This window comes from Bombus terrestris, chromosome 13 (assembly GCF_910591885.1).
Source record: "Bombus terrestris chromosome 13, iyBomTerr1.2, whole genome shotgun sequence".
Classification (NCBI taxonomy): Eukaryota; Metazoa; Arthropoda; class Insecta; order Hymenoptera; family Apidae; genus Bombus; species Bombus terrestris.
This window is the reverse complement of record NC_063281.1, coordinates 834570-860923: the sequence shown is the minus strand read 5'-3', so window position 1 is coordinate 860923 and position 26354 is coordinate 834570. Positions and strand designations below refer to the sequence as shown.

General features: G+C 36.6%; 1 protein-coding gene across 5 annotated transcripts in view; it reads right to left on the bottom strand.

Annotated features, from left to right (window-relative positions):
* Nucleotides 1-807: 807 nt before the first annotated feature.
* Nucleotides 808-26354, bottom strand: part of LOC125386170 — a 241613-nt gene continuing 216066 nt past the window's right edge. For 4 of the 5 annotated variants that reach the window (XM_048411241.1, XM_048411239.1, XM_048411238.1 and 1 more), the window contains 2 exons: nucleotides 1404-1474; nucleotides 808-1311 (listed from right to left, as the gene is read on the bottom strand). In XM_048411241.1, coding sequence (XP_048267198.1) covers nucleotides 1174-1311; nucleotides 1404-1474 — 209 coding nt within the window. In that variant the 3' untranslated portion in view covers nucleotides 808-1173. Of the gene's footprint in view, nucleotides 1475-26354 lie in introns of all 5 variants that reach the window. The other variant, XR_007226076.1, reaches the window with a different exon arrangement.

Below are 26354 nucleotides of genomic sequence, written 5' to 3'. Positions count from 1 at the left end.
TAGGCGATGATGTCATCTAAATAATTAGTTTAGTGATGATTATGAAATTTATCTGATTTTAACGATCCTCAAAAATTTAATAACACCGGTCACCGATGACCACCGTGACAGTTAACTTCCCAAATATTATACATATGCGTGTTAAATGTTATGCTATATTTTAAATATTTCACATGTAGTGGCTATAAAAAATATTCGTACACCATTGGCATACTAATTAATTAAGCCAAGCAGAAAGTTGACACTATAAAAATGAAACAAAGTGGAAGGACAGAAGAATACTGGCATGATTCAGATGTGGAAACGAGACCAAATCAAGGGAATACTGCAAAGAAGAGGGAGACAGAAGATGCAGATTATGTAAAAGGAAAGAAGAAGACTGAGACATGTAATAGAAAAATGTGAAATAACGGAAGAACCAAAGGACATAGGAAAAACGCTAAATGAGATTGGAGAAGGTTTAACAAAACTGAAAGGAATAATAGAGAGGAGAAGGGCAAACGACAGGAAGGATGCACAGCAAGGAGGCTAAAGCCCAAAGTTGCAATAGTTTTTAGTCATTAGTTGTTAATTTGTAGTTTCTAGTTTTAGTTTTTAGAGATAGAATAATTAAGGGAGTGCAACAGAATAGAGTGGAAAAGAGGGGAGGTAGACATATAAGAAGAAAAATAGACATAAGAGATGTAAAACCGAAAGTTCGTCCAAAGCCGAAAGGCGCGGACTAAGCAATAATAAATAAAATAAAATAAATAAAAAATGAAACGTATATAGAATCTGATTATCCGTATATAGAATAAAACGCTTCAATTAATAAATAACTATGTGTGCCTATACTATTTTTGCATATTACGTGCATTTGGTACACTAAATTTCCATAAACATTCTTAGTTTAAAGTAAGTAAATCAATAGAAAAACCAAAATTCCATTCTTCATCGATCCTCTTTCAAGCCTAAAAACTGAAACTCCTCTTAGATCCAAATTCTCCGCAGTCATGATCGGCAGTGGATCATCTTTCTCGGTGACTCGCGGAGATTATCATCTCTGGGTGAATTTCCGAGTCGCTTTAGATTTCGTAGTCAATCGTAGTCCGAAAAGACGAGCGTAAGACCACGCGAGGTCCATCACCCGCTGCGAGGGCGCGACGAATCCTCTGCGAGTCGCCTCCCGCGGCGTCAGGACGGCTGGAGAACAATTTCCTCGTCACGCGGAAATAGTCCGCCGCTCGCCAGGAGTTGTCGAAACCCGAGGCACGTGCCTCTATCCGGTTCCCACGTGGCGTTCTTCGTTGTCTCGTATTTTCGTTCTCGTCGCTGTGAATAGACCTCGAAGCATGGAACATCTCGTGATTTTGCGTAACGGGCGACGAAACAGTCCCGGCATCGGTCTATTGTCTTTCACTTACCGCCATCGTTTTCTTCGCCAGAAAACAACCCTCGCTTACGATCCTTTGTTCGCTGCTCCAACGAGCAACTTCTGTAAAAGAATACGAAAATAAATTTGTAACTCGAGCGGGTTAGGGAGAGTTTCTTGGGAGAACTGAAAGTTTCTCTTTGTAGATCTTTTGGGAGATTTTGGATTGGATGTTTCTTGCGAGATGTTTGTGTGCTTTCTTTGTTCTCCAATGTAGAAGTTTCTCCTTACTTGTTGCGCATGTAAAATTAGATTCGTGTGGTATTTGCTTTTAATAAGAAAGTTTTATAAGATATTTTAAAAACGATTTCCAAAATTTTGAATTAGATATGTTATAGAAAATATAGTACATCCATTTTCATTCGATTTTGTTCTTTATAATTCTTTAAATTCTTCGTAAGTAAATTGATACTCTTGAATTTCTTTCTTACAAACGTTTACCTTTATCAAAAAAAAGCTTTTGCTAACGAACGGGTGTGCGGTTAATAATTTTATGCAAAACTAGTTTTTTTTTTATGAACATAAATAAAAAAAAAAAATAACTGTTAAAAAATTCCACCAAATGTCCAAATTGGACAAATTGTGAATTACAATAAATAAATAAAAAAAAAAAAAAATTAAAAATGGAACCTGAGCACAGATTTATTTCAATCTCTAATATTAATAATAATTAATAAATAATTTTTGCACGTTATATGTATCTTGTTACATTTTTAAATCCCGTGTAAAGTCATAAGAATCCGTAGTCTAAATGTTGATAAGTATTCCGAGATTTCTTTAAATTTGTAAAAACTTGGAACAATAGAAAAAATTAAATTAGGGTATGAACAGCTCAATTAGCTTACGAAGCGTGATGAAAGAAAAACTTCTGTGTTCTATATCTGTCCCATTCCTATCACATTCCGTCATCTGCGTCATCTGCGTGCATTTCGAATTACCCTAACCTTCAATCTCTTCATGAACGACCGCAAAACGAAAAGCAGAACATTCTCCATAAAACGAGTACGCTACCTCGACGACGAGGTCGCTCATTAAGAGAATCTCGAGGATAGAAGATCGGTAAATAACACAGCCATTAAGACGTACGACTAAATTGGTGTCTGTCGAGCAGGAGGGCAGAACAAGGATATTTCACGAAACGATTCTACGGATCGCGATCGAATGAAATGTCAGCCGCGTGTTCGCGGCACAAGGCAAAAGGATGCTGGAGAAAATGCGGTAGCGGAGAAAAAGTGGTAGTCGCCAAAGACGATCGAGCCTCACGATCGTTTTCTTCGCCTATGGAAGAGGTCGGTCGATATAGTACAGACTAAACGAATCGTAGGCTCGCTTCGAGTGACACTTACGAGCCTGCGAAACGAATTAGCCGATGTGGCCGCAAAAAAATCACGACTATTCCTAGTCCTTGAGGTCTGAACTCGTCGGTCGGGTGGCAGGTGCGAGGCTGAAATATTCAAAAAAAAGTCGCTGCCTCCGTCTTTCTTTCTTGTTTGTTGTTCGTAGCAGTTCAGAGGGACTAGGAAGATCTTCGAGACAGCCAACGAATGAATATCTTGCTCGCGCTATCTGCGAACACGGCCGCGAACGAGCACGCAACGATCTCTTCGACTAGTCGTTGAGATTATTTAACGATCCACCTGCCATCGCGATAATATTCTCAGTCGATTTGATTAGGAAGTTTCTGTCGGCTGGCGAGATTTATATTTGACGATGCCACTGTTTTTGCGCGGAGGAACACTATATAATTAATTATATGAATGATAATGCGAAAATGGAGAATCATGATTTTTTCATCGAACGTTTTGTTCCGCTTTTTTCATTTTTTCATGGATGGTTTTGTTCAAAAACTATAATATACACGAACACCAATAATCATCGTAAGAAAATCTAAGAAGAATATGCACAATGTTCCTCCAATGTGTATTACATTATCTAAATCTATTATATTTTTCCCCTTAAATTAAAAACATAGCATTCTGCCCTTAATTTAATCATGAACAATCGTAGACTTAATTTTGGAACAAGAAAGTAAAGAAAAGGATATACATATATGATATTTCTATGTACAACTGTCTCTACATATAGCTGCTCTTCTTCTCGACTATCACGCCACACATCCTACCCCTAATTTAACCACGAATCATCACGAACTTCCTTCTCCACGTTCTATCCTTGCGTGCCCATCGAGCCTCCTAGGAACAAAGACACCAATCTAACCCATCGATTTGAAGAGCCGTGATTCGCATCGTATTCGATCGTTCGTCCCAATCGAGCGAATAACAGCCGAATCCTTTTTCTTCCGGCGGCGTTCCGCGATACATTTCGTTTCACCTGCCACAAATGGCGGAGGCGTCGACCGACATCGAGGTCTTCCTAGGCATCTACTAGGCCACGCTTTTTGCCCGTCTCACCAACAGATCAAAAGAACGTTGGGATATCTGCTAATACGTTTCTCAGCCAAGAGATCACCTGCCGGTTCCTTTCGTCCTTGGATAATTGCGCCGGTCAGGATCATTGGGCCGAACAGTTCCGACTGTTCTAGCATCCGAGGTATGCTACGATTTCGAAAAACACACGGAATCCCGCTCGACCGAAAAGCCAACGTTCGAAATTCGCTGCGATTAACCCCGTAATTAGCCGGTGAAATCCGAGGAATGGAAGTCGACAGTCGGAGAATGGGATTTGACGAATTCTTTCGGTAGAATGTCGCGATCGTTACGTAATTCGATAGCCTTCGGTCGGCGGTATGATTTTCGGGCATTTGGGTTTAGTCGATTTTGCGATATGTCGATGTAGTCTCAAGAATTTTTAATTTCGATAAATATCTATATTCGTTACTATCTTGATCTGTATCTTTTATACATAGCTATATCTGCGTTAGGAAAAAAAAAACAAATGGTACATAAAATAAATAACTTCTTTTAATTTACCAAAAATCTACATTAAATTATCAGAAAATGTAGATAAATAAGTGATATGTAAAAGTTAATGGATTTTCAAAGAACCTCCGCCAAAAGGAAACAAAACTCTAACGAATACATTGAAAGTAAAATGTGTTGCTTAGGTAAACTTTATGTTAGAATATGAAATTTAATTGATGAAGAATCGCTTATTAAGAGATATACATGTACAATTTAAATCTTATCCAAGAAGATCTCGTTAAAGTAGACTGTAGCATCCTTCTACATAATTACGAGGCATGATTTAACTGGAATGTTATTTAGAAACATATTACATTCCTAATATAAAGAATTTGATATAAAATTCCTGAATTAATTTCATATCCCGAAGAACCACTTTGATCTCAGGATAAACTCGTATTCTGATCATGTGATTCCATTTCAGGTTAAAAAACCAAGTATAGACACAGAAGCGAAGAATATACGGTCCGTAATTCATGGCATATAAATAGGGTCAGGCAGTGTCTATGGGTCAAAGTAAGACAAAAATAAAAAATAGCAAAATTGCATTTGGCCTTTGAGAAAATTGAGTTTGAAAGTACGTAAATTTGTTTAATTTCTAGCTAGACAGGAGTAGATAATCGATAGAACGAAAATGAGCCGAAAATGTAGAACAACATTTTCTTCCAAAGTCTCACTTTCGAGAACATTAAATTTGAAAATTTGTATAGTACGCGTGACACATTAAGATTCTATTTTCTCTAAACCGAAGCCTTGAGCGACGAAGTTTTATTTTTCATTTTCAACTGTAATTCTTAACTGTATTTTCTCATGTAAAATAATCTCTTGTCAAATGTCTAAACGGAAATTGATCAAATTCACGTACACTTCACAAACTTCCAAACTCGATTTTCTCAAAAACGAAGCCTCCAACGCAATTTTATACTTTATTTTTATCCTATTTCGAGCCATAGAGTCTCGCTGACTCCAATTGTGTTAAATTGCGAATCACCCTAACAAGATTAGCAAAGAATATAGACAATAGCAAGACCAAAACATACTAGAATCTAAAAAATTTACGACTTTGCCCGAAGAAACAAGAATCATGGAGCCTTCAAAGGACTCCCAAGAGATCAGAGCAATCTGACGAAATAGCTGACCGCAATTAAACCGACGTGCCTTAAATCAAACTTGCGCAGCTCCCGGACCGATCGTAATTCGGCGATCGCCTTGTTTAATTATGCGGAATGATACATCGTCGATGGGCTTATGTAAAATAGCCAATTAAAATGAAAAGCTTCCACTTGGTTTTCAGTAAAGCCTTTTATCAACGGGGCAGGATTTAACAGCGCGTCTTCCGCGTCTTCAGTGACCGGCGAATTCGAAATAAGGATTCTTTATGTACGGATGGAAATTAATGGGACGATAAAGTCCCCGTTAAGTTTGACTGGTCTCGCATCGAAAGAGCCGATAAAGGTATTCCATCGACAGGAAATGAATTAAACGGACCTCGTAACAACGCTAACAACGACATGCAAGAGATCTTTTATCTTTCTCTTATTTCGTAGCTCGAAAATTTCCGACTTCGTTCGGTTCTTTGGTTTCCCGCGTATACTAATCGAAAGGCAAGTCACGAAACGCGAAAAAGATGCAACGATACGAGGGAATTTTATCTCGAGCGGTTCGTGATCTTGATGGTCAGAATTTTTCGGATGCCGGCGTTGCAAAAGCATTTTTAAAGCCGCATGCCGCGTTCGTTCTCTGGTTTAACGATGTTACGCAAGAAGACACGCTCGTGAACCATGCCATATGCAAAATTTGTGAGTATGTATCGAGTTGTTAATAAAACACATAATTGGTAACGATTATGCAAGTTCAACGGCCTCGATCGATTCGTTATCATTCATTTATGTTTTCTTAAATGTCCCGCTTTGTACGCTGTTGGCGACCATAATTGCCTTACCGTGAATTTCTGTCAAAAAGAAAGGACGTAAATCGGCACCCAGGACCGCACAGAGATTCGGTACCGAGGCCCAGAAAAATATTCAAACGTTTAAAAAGGTAAAAAGTCGGCAATTACTTACTTTAATTAGTACGTAAGGTATATATAGGTCAAGATTTTACTTCTTACTTTTCCAGAGTGAGCAGATTCCGTATCGAATATTTAATTGATTTGATATGTTCAGTAGTTCACAGAAGCATATTTTAAAACTGTTCATCGATGCATTTGGAAGAATACGAAAGAGTTGGTGTGACAATCTAGTCAGTTTCATTTTTTAACCATCGTATCATTTTTCTAAATCCTACATTTAGAGAATTTTCCAAATGTTTCGTGTAGTTTACGTTCTTACTTGATATTTTGAATAAATTGATACCGAAAGAAAGTGATTTTTAACTAACTCGAAATACGAAATAGCATAATTGAAACGAGACGATAACAATTTAGCCAGATCCATTCTCTGAATATCGTAATATTTCGTTATGGTATTATTCGCAGTTTATTAACCATTTTTTCCAGTCGCTTTTAATAAATACTAAGGTATTAATAACTACCCCTTTGATGACACGATGCTGTTTTTTGCATCATGCCACACACGTTCTTCATCCCATCCCCCAGACGATTTAACGTTTACACGCGTGCCCCAATTTACTGGAGCCTGCCCGAGATTACTTGAAACTCATCGAGGACCTCGCCCCATCGTTTAAACGACGCGCTCCTTTTTACTGTCTCTGGGGGAACACCGCCACATCCACCTGCGGATGACAATCTATTACGAAGAGGCGTTCCCCGTGGATTCCACCTCGACCACCGTATGTCGGGAGGCTCTCATCACGAGAGTTTCACCTCGAGTACGGTCTAACAGCGGTTCCCAATTTTTCCTTCGATTTCCAACCCTATCTTTTACGTTTCAGAGAGTTGCCATTCCTATTGTGGTCGAAAAACAAAGCGAGCTTTCGTTTAAAGTTGGGATGGGAATTATATAGGATGGTGTAAGGGGCATTTGCAGATTTTGAATTCCTTTATACTATTTTATATTGTTATTTTTATATTTTATATAGTATATTTTTACATTGTTATAGAACTCAGCAAATCTTCGTTTGTAATTAAAATGAAGACCGAGGAATTGCGAAAGAAGTAATTAGGAAACTTTTAATTGTTATTTTTATCACCTTTACAGTTTTAATTCAAGAGGATTAAGAACGTTTTCGAAATTGCGAAGAATGTTTAATAAGCCATGGGAATTACAGCTATATGCGTTTCGAAAATTGAAGATTCAGTGTAAATTACATATTGCAGGTAAAAAAGTAAAGTCCGTAAAAGAAAATAAAATTCAATGTTACTTACTTTATTTAGTTATTTATACTGGCATATGGTTTCCAATATACAGCGTGAAAGCGATTGTCAGATGAATCGTTTTTATTTGTCGAGGATTACAGATGAATTTATCGTAACAATAAAATCCACTTAATTCACTGGTTTTTACACGCCTTGTCGAAAGAAAGTAGGTTGACTGGGAAATTGTAAGAGATTTAAAATGAAACCGATGCTGAACACGCTGTTGACGAAGTCCGGTTGAGAATCACTTTCCGAACTTAATATAATTTAATGATCTGCACGGAACAAATCCAATACTCGTAAAATCCTAATAAAGGTATTGGTAGGAGCATAAAACGGCAATAATAAACCTAGATACTCGAAATTATTGATAATTATAGTTCATTTAACAAGATAAATCAATGTAAAATGTTCTTATCCACCGAAATGTCGAAATTATTAATTGAATACAACTGTAGAAGCCTCCTCGCATGATGTTAGTAGTACACATAGTATTAAACGTATGAAAAGTATTTTGGCAACTTACATTTCAGCAAATTATCCAACATACGGTATAATTAATTTTTTAATTCCAAAGGAAATTTCTTTTTGTAATCTGTCTTTATAAAATTTATCATCTAAAGAATCACCACTTGCCAATCTTTCTCCATCGAAATTCCGTCACATCTTGCGTTCTTTGTCTTCAATCTTAACATTATATTAAAATATTCCTTTGTATATATCATAAATTAATTGTAATTAATTGCAATTAACTAGCTTAAGATATTTTTACTTTATCTAAATTATAAATTCCAATATTCACATTAACATATCAATTTATTCATAATTTCTTACATACGTAAATAGTATTTGCACGTATTCCTATTCTCCAATGAAGCATTTTTTAAACAGGCTCTACACTTCATTTTCACAGTGTGTATCAACTTCTTGTAGTCATATAGAAATTCTATAACAAATGCAGTAATCTACAAATAGGTAGCTTCCGTATCCACTGTAACAATATTTCTCCGAATTCAGCACAAACATAAATTTCTCCAAAGATCTGTTTGAGAGGTGCTACTAAAGATAAATTAAATCATAGAATTAAAATGAAGCACGTTTCACGCGTCACCGATAAAAGTACCGCTATCTGCGGGCGAAAAAAAGTGGCATCGTCGTTTTCGCGGAATTTTAACAGCACGCGCGACACCTGCGTGCGCGTTACAAGCGAACGGGTAAAAAGTCGCAAGCTTTCTGGCTGCTGGCCGGCCGTTAGGTCTGAGATGAAATCCTGGAACAAGGGCAGGTACCGTTATTTCGCAGCATGAGGCGCGTGCCCGGCGTCAGCACGCTTTCGCCTTTCGACCGCCACCTTTTTCCATCTCGGCCCACGCAGACACAGAGACGCTCGCCAGAGATGACAATGGATAAAAATTTCGCCGGCGCCCCCCTGCGAGTTTGCCCACGATCGAACCACAGAAGCGTTGCAGCTAACGTTCGACCACCTGTCGAGAGAAAGCTCGTCGCTCATACTTTGTGCCCTCTGCTTCCAGACACACGGATCGCAACCAAAAGGTTTGCCAAAAACTGACCAGCTTCGACTTGTGGGATTTCAAGTTTCTATGCAGGGAATTCGGAGAAGTTGTAACGAGAAGAAAAGACGTCCTTTTCTTTGAAAATAGAATAGATGATGTTGCAAATCCTTTCTTCTAAGTTTACCTCGAAATTCCCTATTGTCAAAGTAATATTCTTTTAAAAAATGAACTCATGGATATAAGTAACTGGTTTTTTAAAATCTAAACATTAAAATCGTACGTATCTTATGCAATGAAATTGAGAAATTAAGAGAAAGCGGAGTTGATTAGTTTAGTTTCTAGGAGGTTCATACAGGTGTTTTGAATAACTGAAACGTTTTTTTGAAAAATAAGAAATGGTTGTGTTAATCTGAAGATTACACGAAAATATCGGCAAAAAGATTTTGATTTACTTAATTCTAATTAAAATCACGAGAAACTACTTTGATTTACTCTAGTGATTCAAAATGATACTTGAAGCGCATCACGATAACTAAAAATATATGCGATGGAAGTCACCTTAAGCCGTCAGAAATAATAAAGAATTTTTCATAATACAATAAAAAAACTGGTGCGAAACGGAAGAGACGATAATCCCATCATTAGCTAAAAGATAAAAAAAACACCAAATTCCATAATATTCAATAATCTCGTCGTCGCTCGATATTGTTATTTAAAACTAAATACCCCAGCAGAACTACACGCAGAATCAGAAACCAAGGAGTCATAAAAATCACGCATTACGGAGAAAAAAGGAATTGGCTGAAATCACGCGACGAAAGAAAGGAAGAAAAAATTATAGTCGAATCGCAGAGAGTGTTTGGCATGATTCTCGACCAGTCGATTGCTCAGAGTGTTCCATTGGCCAGATAATGGTCAGGTAACAACTCGAGTAATCTGCCTACGCAATTTTACTGGATCAGCTCGAGGCGGCGTGGCTCGTCGACCTCCGTTCGTTCGTCGCGCACACGTTTCATTTGCACGAACACGCTCGTGTAGATACGGTGCACCGCACAGCGGCGTTCTGCGTGCAAAAGTCAGCGTGAAGTCGTAACGATCAAGTCGCCGTGGACACGCACGTTCTGGCCCCAGGTTCTCCCACACGTGTGCCAATAGAGGCGAAACGATGTAATTTTCAGTGCAATTTGCGGATGAAACGGGGAAAAGTCATGACAGACGGGTCAGTCAGTGGGATTCAGACGCTTCGAGGATAAAATGACAGAGTTTTGACTCGAAAGATTGCTTTTACTGCGAGCATTTCATTTCAATTTCAATTTACCATTGTTAATTGAACGTAGTAACTGGAAATTTAATTGAACGACAGACCAAGTTGGTAATTTATCGACTGGAAATTTTGCAGATTTAAGAATTAAATTAATCTTGTTCCTTCTAATTAATTCTATATTCACGATCGACAAATGGTAAACAAACTATGAAACAATGCTAAAAACAAGTAGGCCTTAAAATTTTATATAAATGTTGATATCTCTTATCAGTGGCAATTTTATAATATACCGTAGAATGACGCATTTTATTCTCGAAGCAAGAGCTGGACAAAAAGAAAGAAACGCAAGTGGATTTGCCTCGATGATTTACTCGCGTTACTCTTTACGATGCAAGAATTTTCGCGATCATCGATTAATACAAGTGTAAACCACGCTTGAAATGATTTCACGACATTTATCTGGATTTTTCCAGGTCTGTCCTGAGGATGTTCACGAAACGTCGAGACATAAAATTGACAATCTAAAATAACGTAGAATGTTACCCTAACTATAGCTATGCTAAATATATCGAAATATACTCGTATTGGATCGTATTGAATAATTTTTCGACCCAGTCGACATTAATCACATAAGCTCGGAGATCTCGTAAGGTAAAACGTCGTTATCATCCGCGTGAGACGACTTTACCACGCGTAAAGTGCTTTGTCCAAAAGGCATACAAAGCTCGTGGAGTAGTTGGAAACTCGTGTCCTTCCACGTGCACCTGACGTCTGACATGAATTTGGATTTTTATTCGCCGGACCCCCGTGGATACCTCATGCGCACCGAATTCACCGCCAATTGAAATACGTCCAATTATTCGACCAACTACTGGCCAAATCCCTTTACGTCCACGTGGATAAGAAGTGTCCACCGGGTCCGATCGTCTCGTCTTTTTTACGCTCCGGGACGATAATTCGCCCAGACGCGATGCGACGCAACGAGGCAGCCAGAGGTAACGTGGTATCTGTCGCTAACGAACCGGTAAGACAACGACGCGAACCGTAACGTCGCCGCGTAAAGTCGAATGGAAACGAAGGACCGTAAAGTTACCAAGTGACAGCGGTACTAAAATCAAGAGACCGTGCATTAGCGCAAGGGTAATGGTCATCCCGAGGCTCTGCGAGCATCGTAGGAAGGTAAGCTGAACACGCAGGAGACAAAAGATGACGCGATTAAACTGCATCTAAAACCCGACGACGCGACGCGACACTATGACCGTCTTTTCCAGTGCACAGTACCATTTAAGGAATATTCCAAATTATATATGTTGGATTTTCACTTGCTTCTTAACATTTCTCTTCTGTCTTATTCGAAATTGATTTTAGAATGCCATATTTTACAGTTGAAACTCTTGACGAATTTTTCTGTTTTTATATTTTTAATTCGGTTCTCAATAGAAAAAGGTTAGAATGTTCTATATTCAGCGCGATTTATGCGTTATCTTTTAAAATCGACGAGAATTTTTTAATTCGATGAGCTACAAATTTGTTGTTTAATTTAGAATTTTAGATACGGTTCATTTTTTAAATTAAGCCGGATCGTGTATTTCTAGATCATTTTGGTGTAACATTATCACTAAAATGTAACTTTTTTAGCACATAAAGAAAATAGTTCGTAAGATGTTTAATACTAGTGGTGACTACGTTTCAGTAAACATCCTAATAACCAACAACTAACAACCCTGAAAGCTTTTCAATCTAAAAATACTTAAATATCATACAAAACTTAAAAAACGGATATTTATTTGATTATTTATACATTTTTTAGGATTAAAAGATTTCGAGGTAAATGATGAATAGATTATAAGATATACGTATAACATTATTGATAGCTTCGTTTCAGGAAAAATTCTAACAAATCAAAACTCTTTATATTTTTTTCATCCATCGATCAATAACTAACAACATACAGCTCTTTCAAAACACGAAACAATAAATCATTCCAATCTCAATAACGTTCCTTTTGCTCTAAAAATACCTAAAATCCATGCAAAACCTACCCACACCTCCTTTCTCCTTTTTCAACCCACGAAAGTAACTCCGGTCACATTCCCCTTATCATCGAGGAAAAATTTCAAAGCATATAGAATAAGCTATTGCGAAAAAGAAATAAGTCAATGCTCGCCCCCCAGGGTTTTCTTTCAACAATAAACCGCGGCAGATGATTAATCGACTCATTGTACTCGGCGAACAATCGGTAGTCACGATCGTGGCGTGTAAACGTGGCTTTAAGTGCGGGTGGGGATGTCGAAGCGTGGCGGAGCGTGCTGCTCGCTCGACGAGCGGATGCCTCGTTCGCCCGGAGCGAACCGATTACCTTTCCCGGCGCATCAACCAGTTCGAGATTTGCTCGCACGCCACGTACCGTGCAACGAGCCGATACTTTTTTCCTTCCAAGGGTCTTTCCACCATCGAGAGGGAGACCTAGACCCCTCTGTCATTAACGTGCCTGGATCGATGATACCTCTCTCCCAACAACGATTCACCCTCGCCTTTCATATCTAACCAAAACGTGCGCTATCATTCCTATACATAAAATGTGAAAACACTTTGCACGTTTGTATTTTTCTTTTATATTTGCTATACACTGGCTAGTATTGTAAGCATGTACTTACTTTGGTATGTAAGAACATTAGCAAAAGCGAGAAACAGTTATGGGTAGCTTGATATACGATTCGGTCGTTGTATTTTCTTTTCAGTCTCCGGCTGAATTGATATGTAAATACTTCTTCTTCGTATTGAGTGAGGATCCGTGTGGAAAAAGTACGCGTGGCACCAGATGGAAATGTATTTCTCGAAGAAGTAATGTAAGATATTTTATTTTAGGAAAAATTTCTCCCCACTTTTAATATATAGGAAGTTTGTATTGTAAAATGTATTGTAAAAGTTTGTAAAGCGAACTTTAGTCGTTTATTAGAACTTGTGTTTTGAATTGGTATTTTAGAATTTTGTATTATCGGGCAGTGATATATCATAGAAATTTCATATATCAATATGGCAATTAATAATTAGTATATTCTATAAACCATACACCGTTTTCTTATTTTTTTGCATGTTATTAAATAGTAACTGAAACTCTTTCTCTCACAAATTAGTATGTACCTACAGAAATAGAAATTACTATTGTATCCCAATTGAACACAATGTTAGTACTTGCTGTCTGCCAAAACGCTGGCATACTAACTCACAATCAATTTTTTAAATTAATCCACAAACACTCACAGATATTTTACAACTTCCAGCAACTTCCCTAACTCAAAGATGCTGAAATCAGTTCGAACAATAATTTACATTTCTATTAAGGTGTCAAGTAAGGTGCAACAAATGAGTGTCGAAAATTCTTGCATCGTAAAGCGTAACACGACTAAAAATCATCGCCGAAGCAGATCCACTTTCGTTTCTCCGAAATCCAATTTCTTTCCCGCTGTTGATGCAATTACCGTGCGAAGGTCAAATATATAGCACCGCTTTCGTTCGATATACGTAGGAAGTCCCTTCTTAAGGCACCTATTAAAAGAAATAGGCCCTGATTATACTTGGCCGAGTGAGGCACACAGCCGCATCGTTCACGAACGAAAGTGAAGGTCCATATCGTGGACAACGGTTCTTTTTTCTCGATACTTACAAAGTACGTAAGAAGCTCTCATTATCCAACCTGGGAATTCGTATTACACGACCGAGCACGTGAGAAAAATTGCTCTGTACTCTCGCACGGATATGCAGGCGTCGTAATCGGCACCGTTGAATCGTATACTTCGGCTACGGTGGTTCACCAAAGTATTTGAACACTTACCACAGAATTTTCTTACAAATGTTTTCTGTACAGTATACGAAACTTTTTAAAACTTCGTTGGCACTATAGTGAGACACGACTATGTTGATTACAGTAGTAAAATTGGAAAGCAGTCCGAACATGTATATACATGTATATACACATATGTAAATGTATGTCAATTATTCGTGACATTAATGAGCCTCGATATCCAGTAAGACCCCAATTTTAACGCTTATTATATGTTTAACATGACTGTTTTATGCTGTATACTAACTGTTTATTAAGTGTATTTTTGCAATAAATACGATGTGACTTGTATATATATTTTCAGATTGGTTTCAAATTTTATCAATATAATTATGAGTCGTGTCTCATTACATATACATGACAGTTTTCTATGGTAAATATTTCAGTTTTTTCATGAGCCACTACAGATATTGATTCATAACAGATGTAAATTTCGTCACTTCGTTCCGAATAGTTAGCGAATTATTGTGGCCTTTGTGGAATGTATTATTCGAGTGTGATGGCATTAAAGAAAATATTCGATCGTTTCATCATCCTCGCGAGTTTTCTTGAACTCATACATATATGTATATCGCGTGGGAATAACTTGTTGTTAATTTGCCAAATTGTGCGTCATTTAAGCGTGTTACTATAGAGTTTCTAAGGCGCAAAAAATGTCTCATTACAATTAAAATGGCCAGGGAATTTGTAATGCAAAATACTCTACAGAATCTTTTAAAGCAAGCATAAGGTTAATGAAATTCGTAACAATACGACGCAATCGCAATTTGTATTGAACAAAAAGGAATGTTTTTAAGCTAAATGGCAATCAAATTGAAAATTAACTATTAAATATCGAAATGCTAATAATAACAAATAATGCAAATACTTAAAAAATAATAAAAATGTTTTTAACTAAATCACTGCAAAATTGTTTAATTCTAAAAGCAGCAAACACGTTTATAATAAGCCAACATTTCTGAAAGAAGAGAAAAATTAGAAATTATTTTTTAAATAAAGGAATAACGTAAAGGAATAATTAGTTTATACATAGTTCGTGTTCGTAAAGAATAATTTCACGAAATACAGATACGTGACTGCATTTCTATTTCCACGAACAACGTTGTGTTCGGTTCTCGTCATGGGTGCTTTTCGCTGATGATGGTGATGGTGCACGGTACTTTTGCGTGCCCGATGCGTTACGGTGCTGTATTATCTTCACGAAAAAATTAGTACCTCCGGCGAGGAACACCCTGGACCCGTGCTTCGACCAATGGCAGAGTTTCGTACTCTTGTTTCATTGTGTGCTTTCAAGGAAGAACCATCATCGAAAGGGTGAAATGGCAGGCTCGATAATCTTCAATTTTTTATTCTGAGCTGCTCTAAATATACATTTCTCTATCATTTCTGAGAATTTGTGCATTAATTACTTTAAATATTTTATTGTTACGATTTTCGAATAAAAAGATATAAAATTTTAAATAACATTAACGTAATATGAATAAAAAATTTCACGTGAATTCTAAATATTGTAGAATCTTTATGTACTACATACATCAAATTTTCGTTCTTTTACGTGTTATTATATTATATTAAATTTACTTTGTGAAGTTTAATGGATTATAACATTTTTATAAATTTGATATTTAGGAAAGTTTACTAGACTCGAAAGAAGTTTGAAAAAAGCTCAAACGAGGAAACAACAGGAGCAAGTTCTGTAAAATAAAAATACTTTAATAAATAAATGTTTACCGAATTAGAATTTTTGTTTAGAATGGAATTATATTAGATCTTGTACAGGCGTCTCATTATGCGGAATAATAATTTTTTTGTTTTGCTTACTCCAAGCTCGTAACGCACTTGCCAGTGGAAAAGAAACAAAGAAGAACTTTGACGCACCCCGCCGCCAGTAAAACCCGAATATATTTTAAACGCCCAATTTGGCAGCCGTAAAAACAACATTTATTTATGGTGGTTCGGCCATCGTTGGAAAAAACCAGTGCACCAGAAAATTATGCTGCTCGAGAAACAGCGTTACCCCAAGACGTTATCGTTTCCTTCTTTTTTGCTTAGCCGTGATCTGTTTCATGCTCGACTATGAATTTTGCAAAGCAATCTATTTTGTCTAGCACGTCATATATTGAACGTATTTGCAACGATAAAATTTACATAAATATTTATGCGCTTCAAACAAACATGTTTTTCACTACTTGATTGATACAGTACGATGTTTCCGATTATTCGTATTTGGAAAACATTTATTTTATTTTATTTCGATGTTAATAAAAAAACGTGTCCGAATTATAATCTATAATAAATATACAAATAAACACGAGCTTCAACTTCAAACCTGTCAACCATTATTAGCTACACAGCTACAGCAAATTAACCATTACAAATCACGAAATTGTCTATTTAACCCCTTAAAAATAGTCTTAACGTTGTATTATCTCCTTACACTCTGAGAATTTGTTTAACGATCGACCAAGAGCTTTACCACTTACTCATTTAGAGCGAAATTTCTTAAAACTAAAATTTATGAAAATCTATCTTTTTTTGCCTTCTATTTTACATTAAACAAACCAAATAAAATGACATAACTATATATTACCAATGTGCTCGAAGCTGCTTCATTAAATCGTAAATAATTAAGATACCAAATTGCAATTAAACAATTCCAAGATCTCGAAATTCTAGCCGAGTTTTAATCATACACTTGTTTTTAAGATGCAAATTAAAACTTCCATCATAAAGTCTTCCAACTGCACAATCAAAGCCACGTACCATCGACCATTGTATACATACGTATATACAATGGCTACAGTGACTGTTTCTATTATACGTATTTTCCAAAGAAGCCTTTTTTCTTATCAGATTTCACATTTCATTTTCATTAAATTTTTGTAGCGATATGGAAGCATTAGCAAATGATATAAAACTTAATAAACCTGAATAATAAATATGAAACTTATGTTGCTTGGATTAATTACAATACATAGTATACAGTGTTTGTCGAATAACATGTATAAGCGTGGCATGAAATGATTGCTTATGAAAAAATAAGGAAAAGATATAAAATAAAATTTGTCCGTTTAAGAAGATAATGTTTGAGCATATTTGGCTAAGAATCGACTTGACCTACGAGGATATCGATTATTTTTCTTTCCAAAACAGAGCGTTTTGCGAGCAAATTTTATTCTACATTCTCGACTTATTTTCATTTGTACAATAAAGCTCTTATCGATAGTGTGTTTCTGTCCAGTCCGAGATTAGCCACGTTCAAGCATGCTCAATACATTTCCAAACTCGAAAACGATGTATCATATGAAAAACTTTTATCCTATATTTTTTTCTTATTTTTCCATAAGGAATCACCTCACGTTCACTAACACATGTCGCCACCACCAGACCTTGTATAAATGGCATAATAAATGCAATGGTGTACAAGCAGTTTTTGCAACCACTGTATTTTCTTCATAGCAACCATACAGCCCACCACAATCCCATATCTCTATTTTCATATTTCCAAGCTATTTATGCGCGTTTATCGCTGTTTATCGATAACCTTCGCGCCTCTCTTCTAGGTTCTCCCACGGGCATCATGATTAGACACCTTCTAGCCGATCACTTGGTTGCGTGGTCGTAATTATAAGCCAGCAATTAGAGAGGGAGAAATAATTAATAAGTGGCTGGCAGTGGTGAACACGCGAAATCCACCACGAACAAGGCGCTTCGTGGGAAAGGGCGAACCGTTTGGCCGGATTCCGGGATAATGTGCCGCCATATAGGAACGAATGTTCCAGGACCCTGGGGAATATCGCGTGACCGCTCGTGGGATGTTTGGAATGTTACTCGAGAACTCGAATAACCAACGGTTATGCCGCGCAACCTTCGTTCCGTATCGTTAAAGGCTCCAAGCCGCGTGCAATATCGTGGAAGCTGACCACGATGTGCGCGCTTATCCGCGCAGACGTAATTTGCCGAATTAATTTTCTCCCGGTGTTGGGATGCGATATCAAAGGAGTCCGACACTCTCGTCGCAGATTCCAAAAGTTCGACTGAGATTTTAAACTTAAAGAACCTTACCAGCGTTTTGTGCATCGTGAGTGGCGAAGCGTGAGAAATTTCTGAGAGAATTGTGAGGGAGGATGCGCCCCGAAAAAAGGATTTTTTTTAAAGGGAAAAACGGTAGTATTCATTTCAGAGTTTGTTAATTTAAAGAACTCTACTTTTTGTTAGTTTCTTCATTTCATTGCACCAGTACACAGTTAATGTTCGATCCTCATTCCATAAGGTCACGGAAAAGATGTGATAAATAATAACGAATTATAAGGCAAATTTAAGACACGGCGTTTTAATATCATTGCTTTTTTGTACTTTTTAATTTATCGGAGCGATCGATATGATTTTTGAACAGTTCATATATGCAAGAGTTTTAGGTCATAGGTGACTCGGAAATTAAAGAAGTTCATCTGGAAATAAAAATAGAAACTAATTTCATTTACAAGCTTGTTTTGTGCGAGAGTGTTAATTAATTTAAATTAGGAAATTTAATATTTTTCTTCGATTTTTTAAAGGTGTGTATATATTTGCAGGAATTGAATTATTTAAATTAAAGAACTATATTCGATATTGAAATGAATAAAAGTTAAGATACTCAATTATGGTAGTTTAGATGTTCGTTAACAGTCAAACCACTTGCGCTGGAATCTTGCGATCGATGTTACCGCGACCGCAATGAAGTCATTATGGCGATTGATCTTTCACAAGTCAACCACAATATATTATGCGGTTAACCAAATGAATGTTGAGCACATCAATAATCGATCGCTTAAACATGTTGGTAGAGTCGATAGTTAAATTTATTGAATCTTTCTATATCTATATTGAAAAATACAGTGTACTCAACTATAATTTAGACATCCTGCTACACGATGGACTTTTTAAACGATACGCATTGTGCTATATATTATTTTACTAAACGAGTTTGCATGCATGTGTGTGATACGCAATTATTATTAAATAGGCAAATTTTTAAATCTTTAAATTTTCAAAGTTCGAAGTCTTCAAATATCTGAATTTTTAAATCTCCAAATTTTCAAATGGTCGATGAAATACACAATTAATCTATATACTGGCCAACATTTAATCTGCTTCAATTTACCCAGGAAACGAGCAAGAACACTGCAGAATTTCTTATTACACGGAATTTTGGCTCCCATCCTACGAAAATTTACGAGGACAGCGTGAAATGGACGATCTACCATAGTTGTCCTCGAGACACGATATTGCCTTCGGAATCAAGATCATTCGATATTCTAGTCGGTATCCATAAGCACCCCGGGACCATCGTTACATCGCATTATCTTGCTCTGCGATGAACCAAAATTCCGAACTTTTGTACCCCCTCTTCTTCCTTCAACTTATTCTCTCTCCCTATCAACATTTTGTTTTTATATTTTAACACACTCTTCTCCTTCTTATGCTTCTTATCAATCATCAGATCTTCTTTAATCAAAGACATTTACAATCCTTCCATTTTTCGATTTTTCGTGCCAATTTTACATTTATCCATAGGACAATATGCTACGTATTAACGCTTATAGGAGGAGATAGGATAAAGATATATACTGAACAATAAATCATCAGGCTTATAAATGAAATATGTACATAGGAAACGTCATTATATAAAAAGTAAAGGAATGGAATTTAAATAGAAATTTATTTCACGTCCCAAATATCATAAACAATTCAATACTCTGAACTTTCAACATATTTTTGTATATTGTGTGTATATTCTGTATATTTTTTCAATTTTGATAGATAAATAAGAATCCACTGTCTAATTATCTTATTCCACCCTACGTTGTTTAATTACACTTTCGCTTAAATTTGTGGATATTTTGCTGAATTTATCTTACCGATACATGAATATTAGTGAGGTATATGAAGTAACAGAAATAATGATCAGAAGCAATAATTCAAAATGAATGAATATTGGTCCTGCAGACATCAGAGACAAATAACATTAAGCATGTCTATTTATTATTTGAATGCTAGAGCGACTGATATATGTGTTCCTGGTCACATTCTAAAAGTTTATATAGATTTTATAAAGAGCTATTTATTATTTTATTATAGACAAATACGAAACTGGAGCGATGCAAGAATATTCCTCGTTTTAATTTAAATGTGGTAGAGCACTTGGCCCTACTTGTGGCAAAAAGTATAGAATTAACACTAGAGAAATATTCTTTAGCCATAACTTTAAAAATATACCAAAATTATCAATCTTTTGATTCAATTTGTACTTCACAGCGATGCTATAAGCGACAAACAATCATTATAGGCTGCGGATTTTTATGCATTTATATGAAATTTAAAAGTGCAAAAATGTATACAATGCATATAATATAGAAAAATATATAACATATCGAAAGTATAATATTCCTTGTAATATTTGACGAGTAAGACAAGTCTCTGCTTAGATTCCATTTGTTTACTTGTTTTTATAAATACATAAATGTGCATAAAACTTCCCAGTCGAATCATTACAAAGAAAAATAAATATTCTGACATAGAGGATTCCCCGTATCTAGACGATCGCAATTTTCTATTAATTTCTATATACCCGCGTATACTTTCATACATCACGAAACGCGGTAAGGTATCATCGAACAAGTACGGACAACAATAATTTCGTAGAAATGGGACGAGCGAGGTCCACGGTTAAAAAGGGGCCGCTTGAACGTAAATCAAAAGCCGCTCGATAATAAAGCCGAGCGCATAGGAATTAAAACAATGTACGATAATTAACATGCATTACCCATCACCAAACATGGAAGCAAGGAGTCTCCGGGCTTTGTAAGGTAATACACACGTTGCGGCCATCGACCGGGCTGTAAATCACGTTGCATTACTATCAGAGAGTAACCGCGGGAAAGTCACGACTACCATGTTTGGCGATGTATTATGCAAATTTTCGGGGAACTTTATTAGCAACGTAAATCGTAAGGCCGGTACAAATCGTGATCCTCCAGCTGAACTTGGCGATTCAACCCCTCTCTCTCTCTCTCTCTCTCTCTCTGTCATCAGGGAGAGAACTGTAGCTTGGAATAAAAACATCTCCCAACAAAAATCCCAGAAACTAAAATGCTTGTTTCTTGAGATATGAAAAGGTTGGTGTCTTCATTGGTAATCATGGAATTTGTTTATCACTCTTTTTTTTACCTTATTTTTGTCTGAAATTCATTGGGTATGGAGTATTTTACACGGAAGTCTGAATTCTATCAACAGATATATGGTTATTTAGAATTGAGCAAGAAATGACTAATTCAGCAAAAGAATTAATTTTTATTAGAAATAAAATTAAAATCTAATTTTCACTGGTACCACTTTGAAATTTGTCATTTCATAATACAAAGATTTTGGATTTGATGTTATATATCGAAAGATATGAAATAAAGACTCCATATTATGGCATGTGTTCCATATCAATCGACAAGCACATAACGAATGCACTCCGATGGCAATCCAATGATTTCCAAGCTGCATTGATGCAAACGTACACCATCTCGAATATTTTATGGCGTAGGACTAGATGCTTACTCTTGCATTTGTTGTCGAATGATCTTATATTACGGGTCGTTGAAATCATCTAAATACGCTCGATTCTACCAGAAATAAAAAAAAGTACAGCAAGCAATTTAAAAAAGTGGAGGTGATCTCGAAATTTCCAACTACAAAACTATTATTACTGTCATGTTATGGCACAACATGTGTAAACGAAATTTCTCTATATCTTTGAAAAGAACGGTAGAAGTTACAAGCCGTTTATTGCAGATATATATTTATATATGCAAAGATTAGTATACAGAATGAATAGTAGTCCTAAACATACAATTAGCGCAAAAAATGATTTCACTAAATTGTTGTTTACTAACGTAACGAATAATTGATAAGAATAATTGATGACCAAATACGTCGATACTCTTTGCAAATTATATAGTTTCAATAAGTATCTCTTCTAATTTCTATAGCTATACATTTTCAGTTTCGTTACAAATTTTGCCAATATAATTACGATAGCCGTGTCTCGTTACGGTGCTAATAAGATTTCAAAATGTTTTGTATAATGCAGTGATAAGAACTACTTACACACCATTATATTTGTTACGGAATTTACATATTAATTAATTAGGGCCAAGTATATTAAATTTCGTATTATTAAATAGCACTTGGCTACCCTCACACGATTAAAAATTTCTTTCATTAGAAGATAAAAAAAAGTTCCTAGGAGAGTTGCAATATTTTCGTGAACCGTTGTGTCTAAAAACGGCTTGAGAGGGAACGAAAATTTGTTAAACCAAAGCAAACGATATAAATAGTGAAACTTTTGGAAAAAGCCATAGCCGAGTAAGAGAAGAGTAGAAACGCGATCAAAACTGTAGAAACCTCATCAACCTCTCGCAAAAGGGCGATGCATCTCCCCGAGACGTTCGGCTGCCTCACGGAGATCTACTGGATGACCGAGGAGGCATTTGAAAAATGTCGGAGCATAGTCGGCAGTTTTACGATCGCAGCTGCAAGCCCCCGGCGCGGCGGTCAGCGTGAAGGCATTTAAGCAGAATGTTTGCAAAGTATCCGGCAAATCCATTAAATCTATAATTTAAGAGCAAGCGGGAGATATATTTCAACGCGAGTTTCGGCTCTCCCGTAATCTGCCGAAATGTATTTTTACTATCTCGCCGTAAAAATAACAGTTATGTTCCCGGCGAGCGTCGAATCGGCTAGTAAGTATCAACCGATTCGAACGCACGATTCACCGGTTTCCTCCGGTTTCAAGTTTTAATTAGGACCGCGTTTAATTAGAATATCCAAAGAGACGCGACCAAACATTCCGAGAAATCGTCTGCGAATTGTGGCCTTTAGTGGCGTTATGTCGACGCTTTCACGCATCTTGGCGCTTTTTATCGCAGTCATAATGGCAGTTGGTTCATCGAAAAAATAGCCGAACGAGAGTTTTGACTTGCATTTTCTGGTACAAGGTGCTTCCGAGTTATAGATAATAGCCTGAGTGGCTGATAGAGGTGATTAGAAATGTCTTAACAAGCTTGTATTTGGTGGTGGTAGGTAGTTTTACGATTTGTGGATTTGTTTCGGTTTATCGAATGATCTAGGCAACTGTGGATTCTTCGAAGATTCTTCGATCAGAATAAATGTATAACGAGCTGCCCAAAAGCCAAGTTAATCAACTCTATTCTCTAAAAGTCTCTTGATTTTTGTATTGTTCTGTACTGTTTATATACTTAAATAACAAAATAATCAATTTGATATTACTTTGTTAAATAGAATTAGCAATCGATCTACGAATTTTTCTCATGGATTTTTCTTCTGAATTTTTATATCTTCATTTTGCTCTCGTTCCACCAAGTAGAAAGATTCTTAATAGCTTAAGAAAGAAAGATGATTTCGGCATAAAACCGAAAATCAAAATCGTACATAGTAGTAACGGTTATTATCAATTTGCCCTGTTTATAACGATCAATTTGTGCGCGGTATTAATCTAGAATTTAGGGCATTTAAATAATGTGACTAGTGATGTACTTGTAGATCAAACAAAGATAGCCGAATAATCGTTACAAAAAACTTCGCCATTTGCTATTCCACGCACGAGCACGAATTAAATCACAACGTAAAGAATTTACGATCACTGATCGCATTAACGTTGCGCAGACCATTCCACTTTACTGCTATAATTAACTTTCTGCATCTATAATCCCAAAGTATAAGAAAATGGACTTCAATCAGGCTTTCTTATGAGAACCAGTTATAAACCAAGCCGAAGAAACTTTTCCAATGAAACTTTCATCGACATTGCCGTGTAATATAAAACAATTTCTAACATCATAATTGACCGTTTAATGACAATCTCGAAAAATGGTACTCGCCATTGCTATTTCGAATAAACGTTCACCGTACGTTTGATCAATCTTAAGTTCTCACAAGTCAGGCCAGGTACCTGTTTCTCAGAAAGTGATTCCTCATTCGACCGACGAAGGCAACATGGTACTCATTAGCATCCTTTTACGTCCCACTTTCAGTCACGAAAACGGTACGTCACCAGATGGTCCCCTCAACGTGGAACTACCGTGTTACGTACACCTGCCGCCTTATTCTCATTTACGTGTACACAAGCCATGCTCGTCACTAGACTGCGCAAAGGTCACACAGTCGAGGTACGTAAATCATCGTTGAAAGTCGGTTTCTTTCCCGCTAACAACCGTGGAAATTTTACCAAGAGAAAATAGTTAATTCCCCAGCCAATTGTCCTAGGAGCGACTGACATGCCAAATCTATCATACAATCGACGTTTGATGATCCTGCTGGTAATTTTGCGTGTATCTGTTTCGTTGCGTTTAATATTGGAGAATGAAACTTCCTCGTAGTATCTGTTTTTAGAAAATTGTATATTATATTGTTCTTGTATATAAATCTGCTATTTTGAATTTCGAAACTGTTATTCTTTGTCTCATACCATCTCAATCATCGTCTCGATCATAATGACGAGATCATTTTTTAAATAACTAAATAACATTGCTAAATAACTTTTTGAATGATAAAACTTCCATATGTGCGCAAGGCGACCACGTTGTAAATGACACAGATTTATAAAAGCAAACTCGGCTCATTACTCGCTTCGCGTGTACGTGCGTTCGAGCGTAAGGTAAGAGGCTCGCGTGGTCAAATTCGCCTGGTTGTTTCGGAACCTCTAATTTGCGTTGGTCGGATATTTTTATCGGCCGTCGCCGCCGCCGCCGCCGCCGCGTGTACGCTACGTACGCCACGAGGCCACGGCGCTCCCGACTTATTTGCATTTTTTCAGCAAGTTTCATTAACCCTTGACCTGAGTCGCGGCGTACGAGCGCGGCATAAGGAAGCGGCGAGCACGTAAAATAAATCCGGCTGAATATTCATACCGGCCGGCATTAAATATCCCGACGACGATAAATTCCGGCTTCCTTCGCGAATTCCTCGATCCGCTCTTTTCTTCTTCTTTTTTCATTATTCTTCTCTTTCTTTCCCGTTTCTTTCTGTTTCGTTCATCTTTTGCGCGCTCAATTTTTACTCCGAGACATTGAATAGAAGGTCTATGCGCGTGACAAGCACGAGCGTCATAAAGTTACGCGGAAGCAGATAATGAATTGAAAGACACGTGGTCTCATCGTTATGGACAGTATACTTTACACGTACTACTCCATCGTACAAAGAATTTTCTTCGTTGACGAGTTCCCGATAATACGATGATTGCGCGAGTCTTTAGAGATACGCCGTTTCTTAAATCATGGATTTTGGAGAAGAGGCACTGGTAAACTACTTTGGTTTGCGAATGGATGCACGTTCTAAATTGCAGATAGCCATGGATTCTGTGTTAGCTGTTTTAAGTGTCATACGTTCAATTTTTAATTTATCCATATGATTAAATATTAAGTTGCGCTGAATCATTTCGTTATTAAAAAGTGTGCTTTTGATTACGGTTGTGGACGTTTGTAACAGAAAATGAAACTAGTATCCGTTTAATTGAATGGCGTATCCTATATTCCTTTTAATGGTTTCTTATCACTTATTGAATGTTGATGTTTCGTCTTTATGCCAATGAATTCTTTGAAATAAATAAGAAATTACACCACTATTTTTATAATACACCAAGAAAGACATGTCACGGGAAGAAACGAATACTAATGTAGTTTTGATAAAAAAAGACTACTTGTAATTTATCATAGAAATTATCATGAAGTTGCACAGTTATCAGAATCAATCGTAGCAGATATTATTATACATATGATACGATAAGATACATAAAAAAAGGTCGCAGCAAATTTAAAAAACAAAAGAAACAACCTCTTTTTTGTTAAAAATCTACTGCGCAATCAAATGTTATTATTAGAAAGAGATTGCTTACGTTTTTTCAAGCTGCTATAAATGATTCATATTTTCATCTAATAAGCAACACGATATTTATATTATCCCTTCTTACACAAAGCGACAAACAATACTGTATTCGAATGTAAATGTGAGTAACTGAGATTTGACCCTATTCACTCT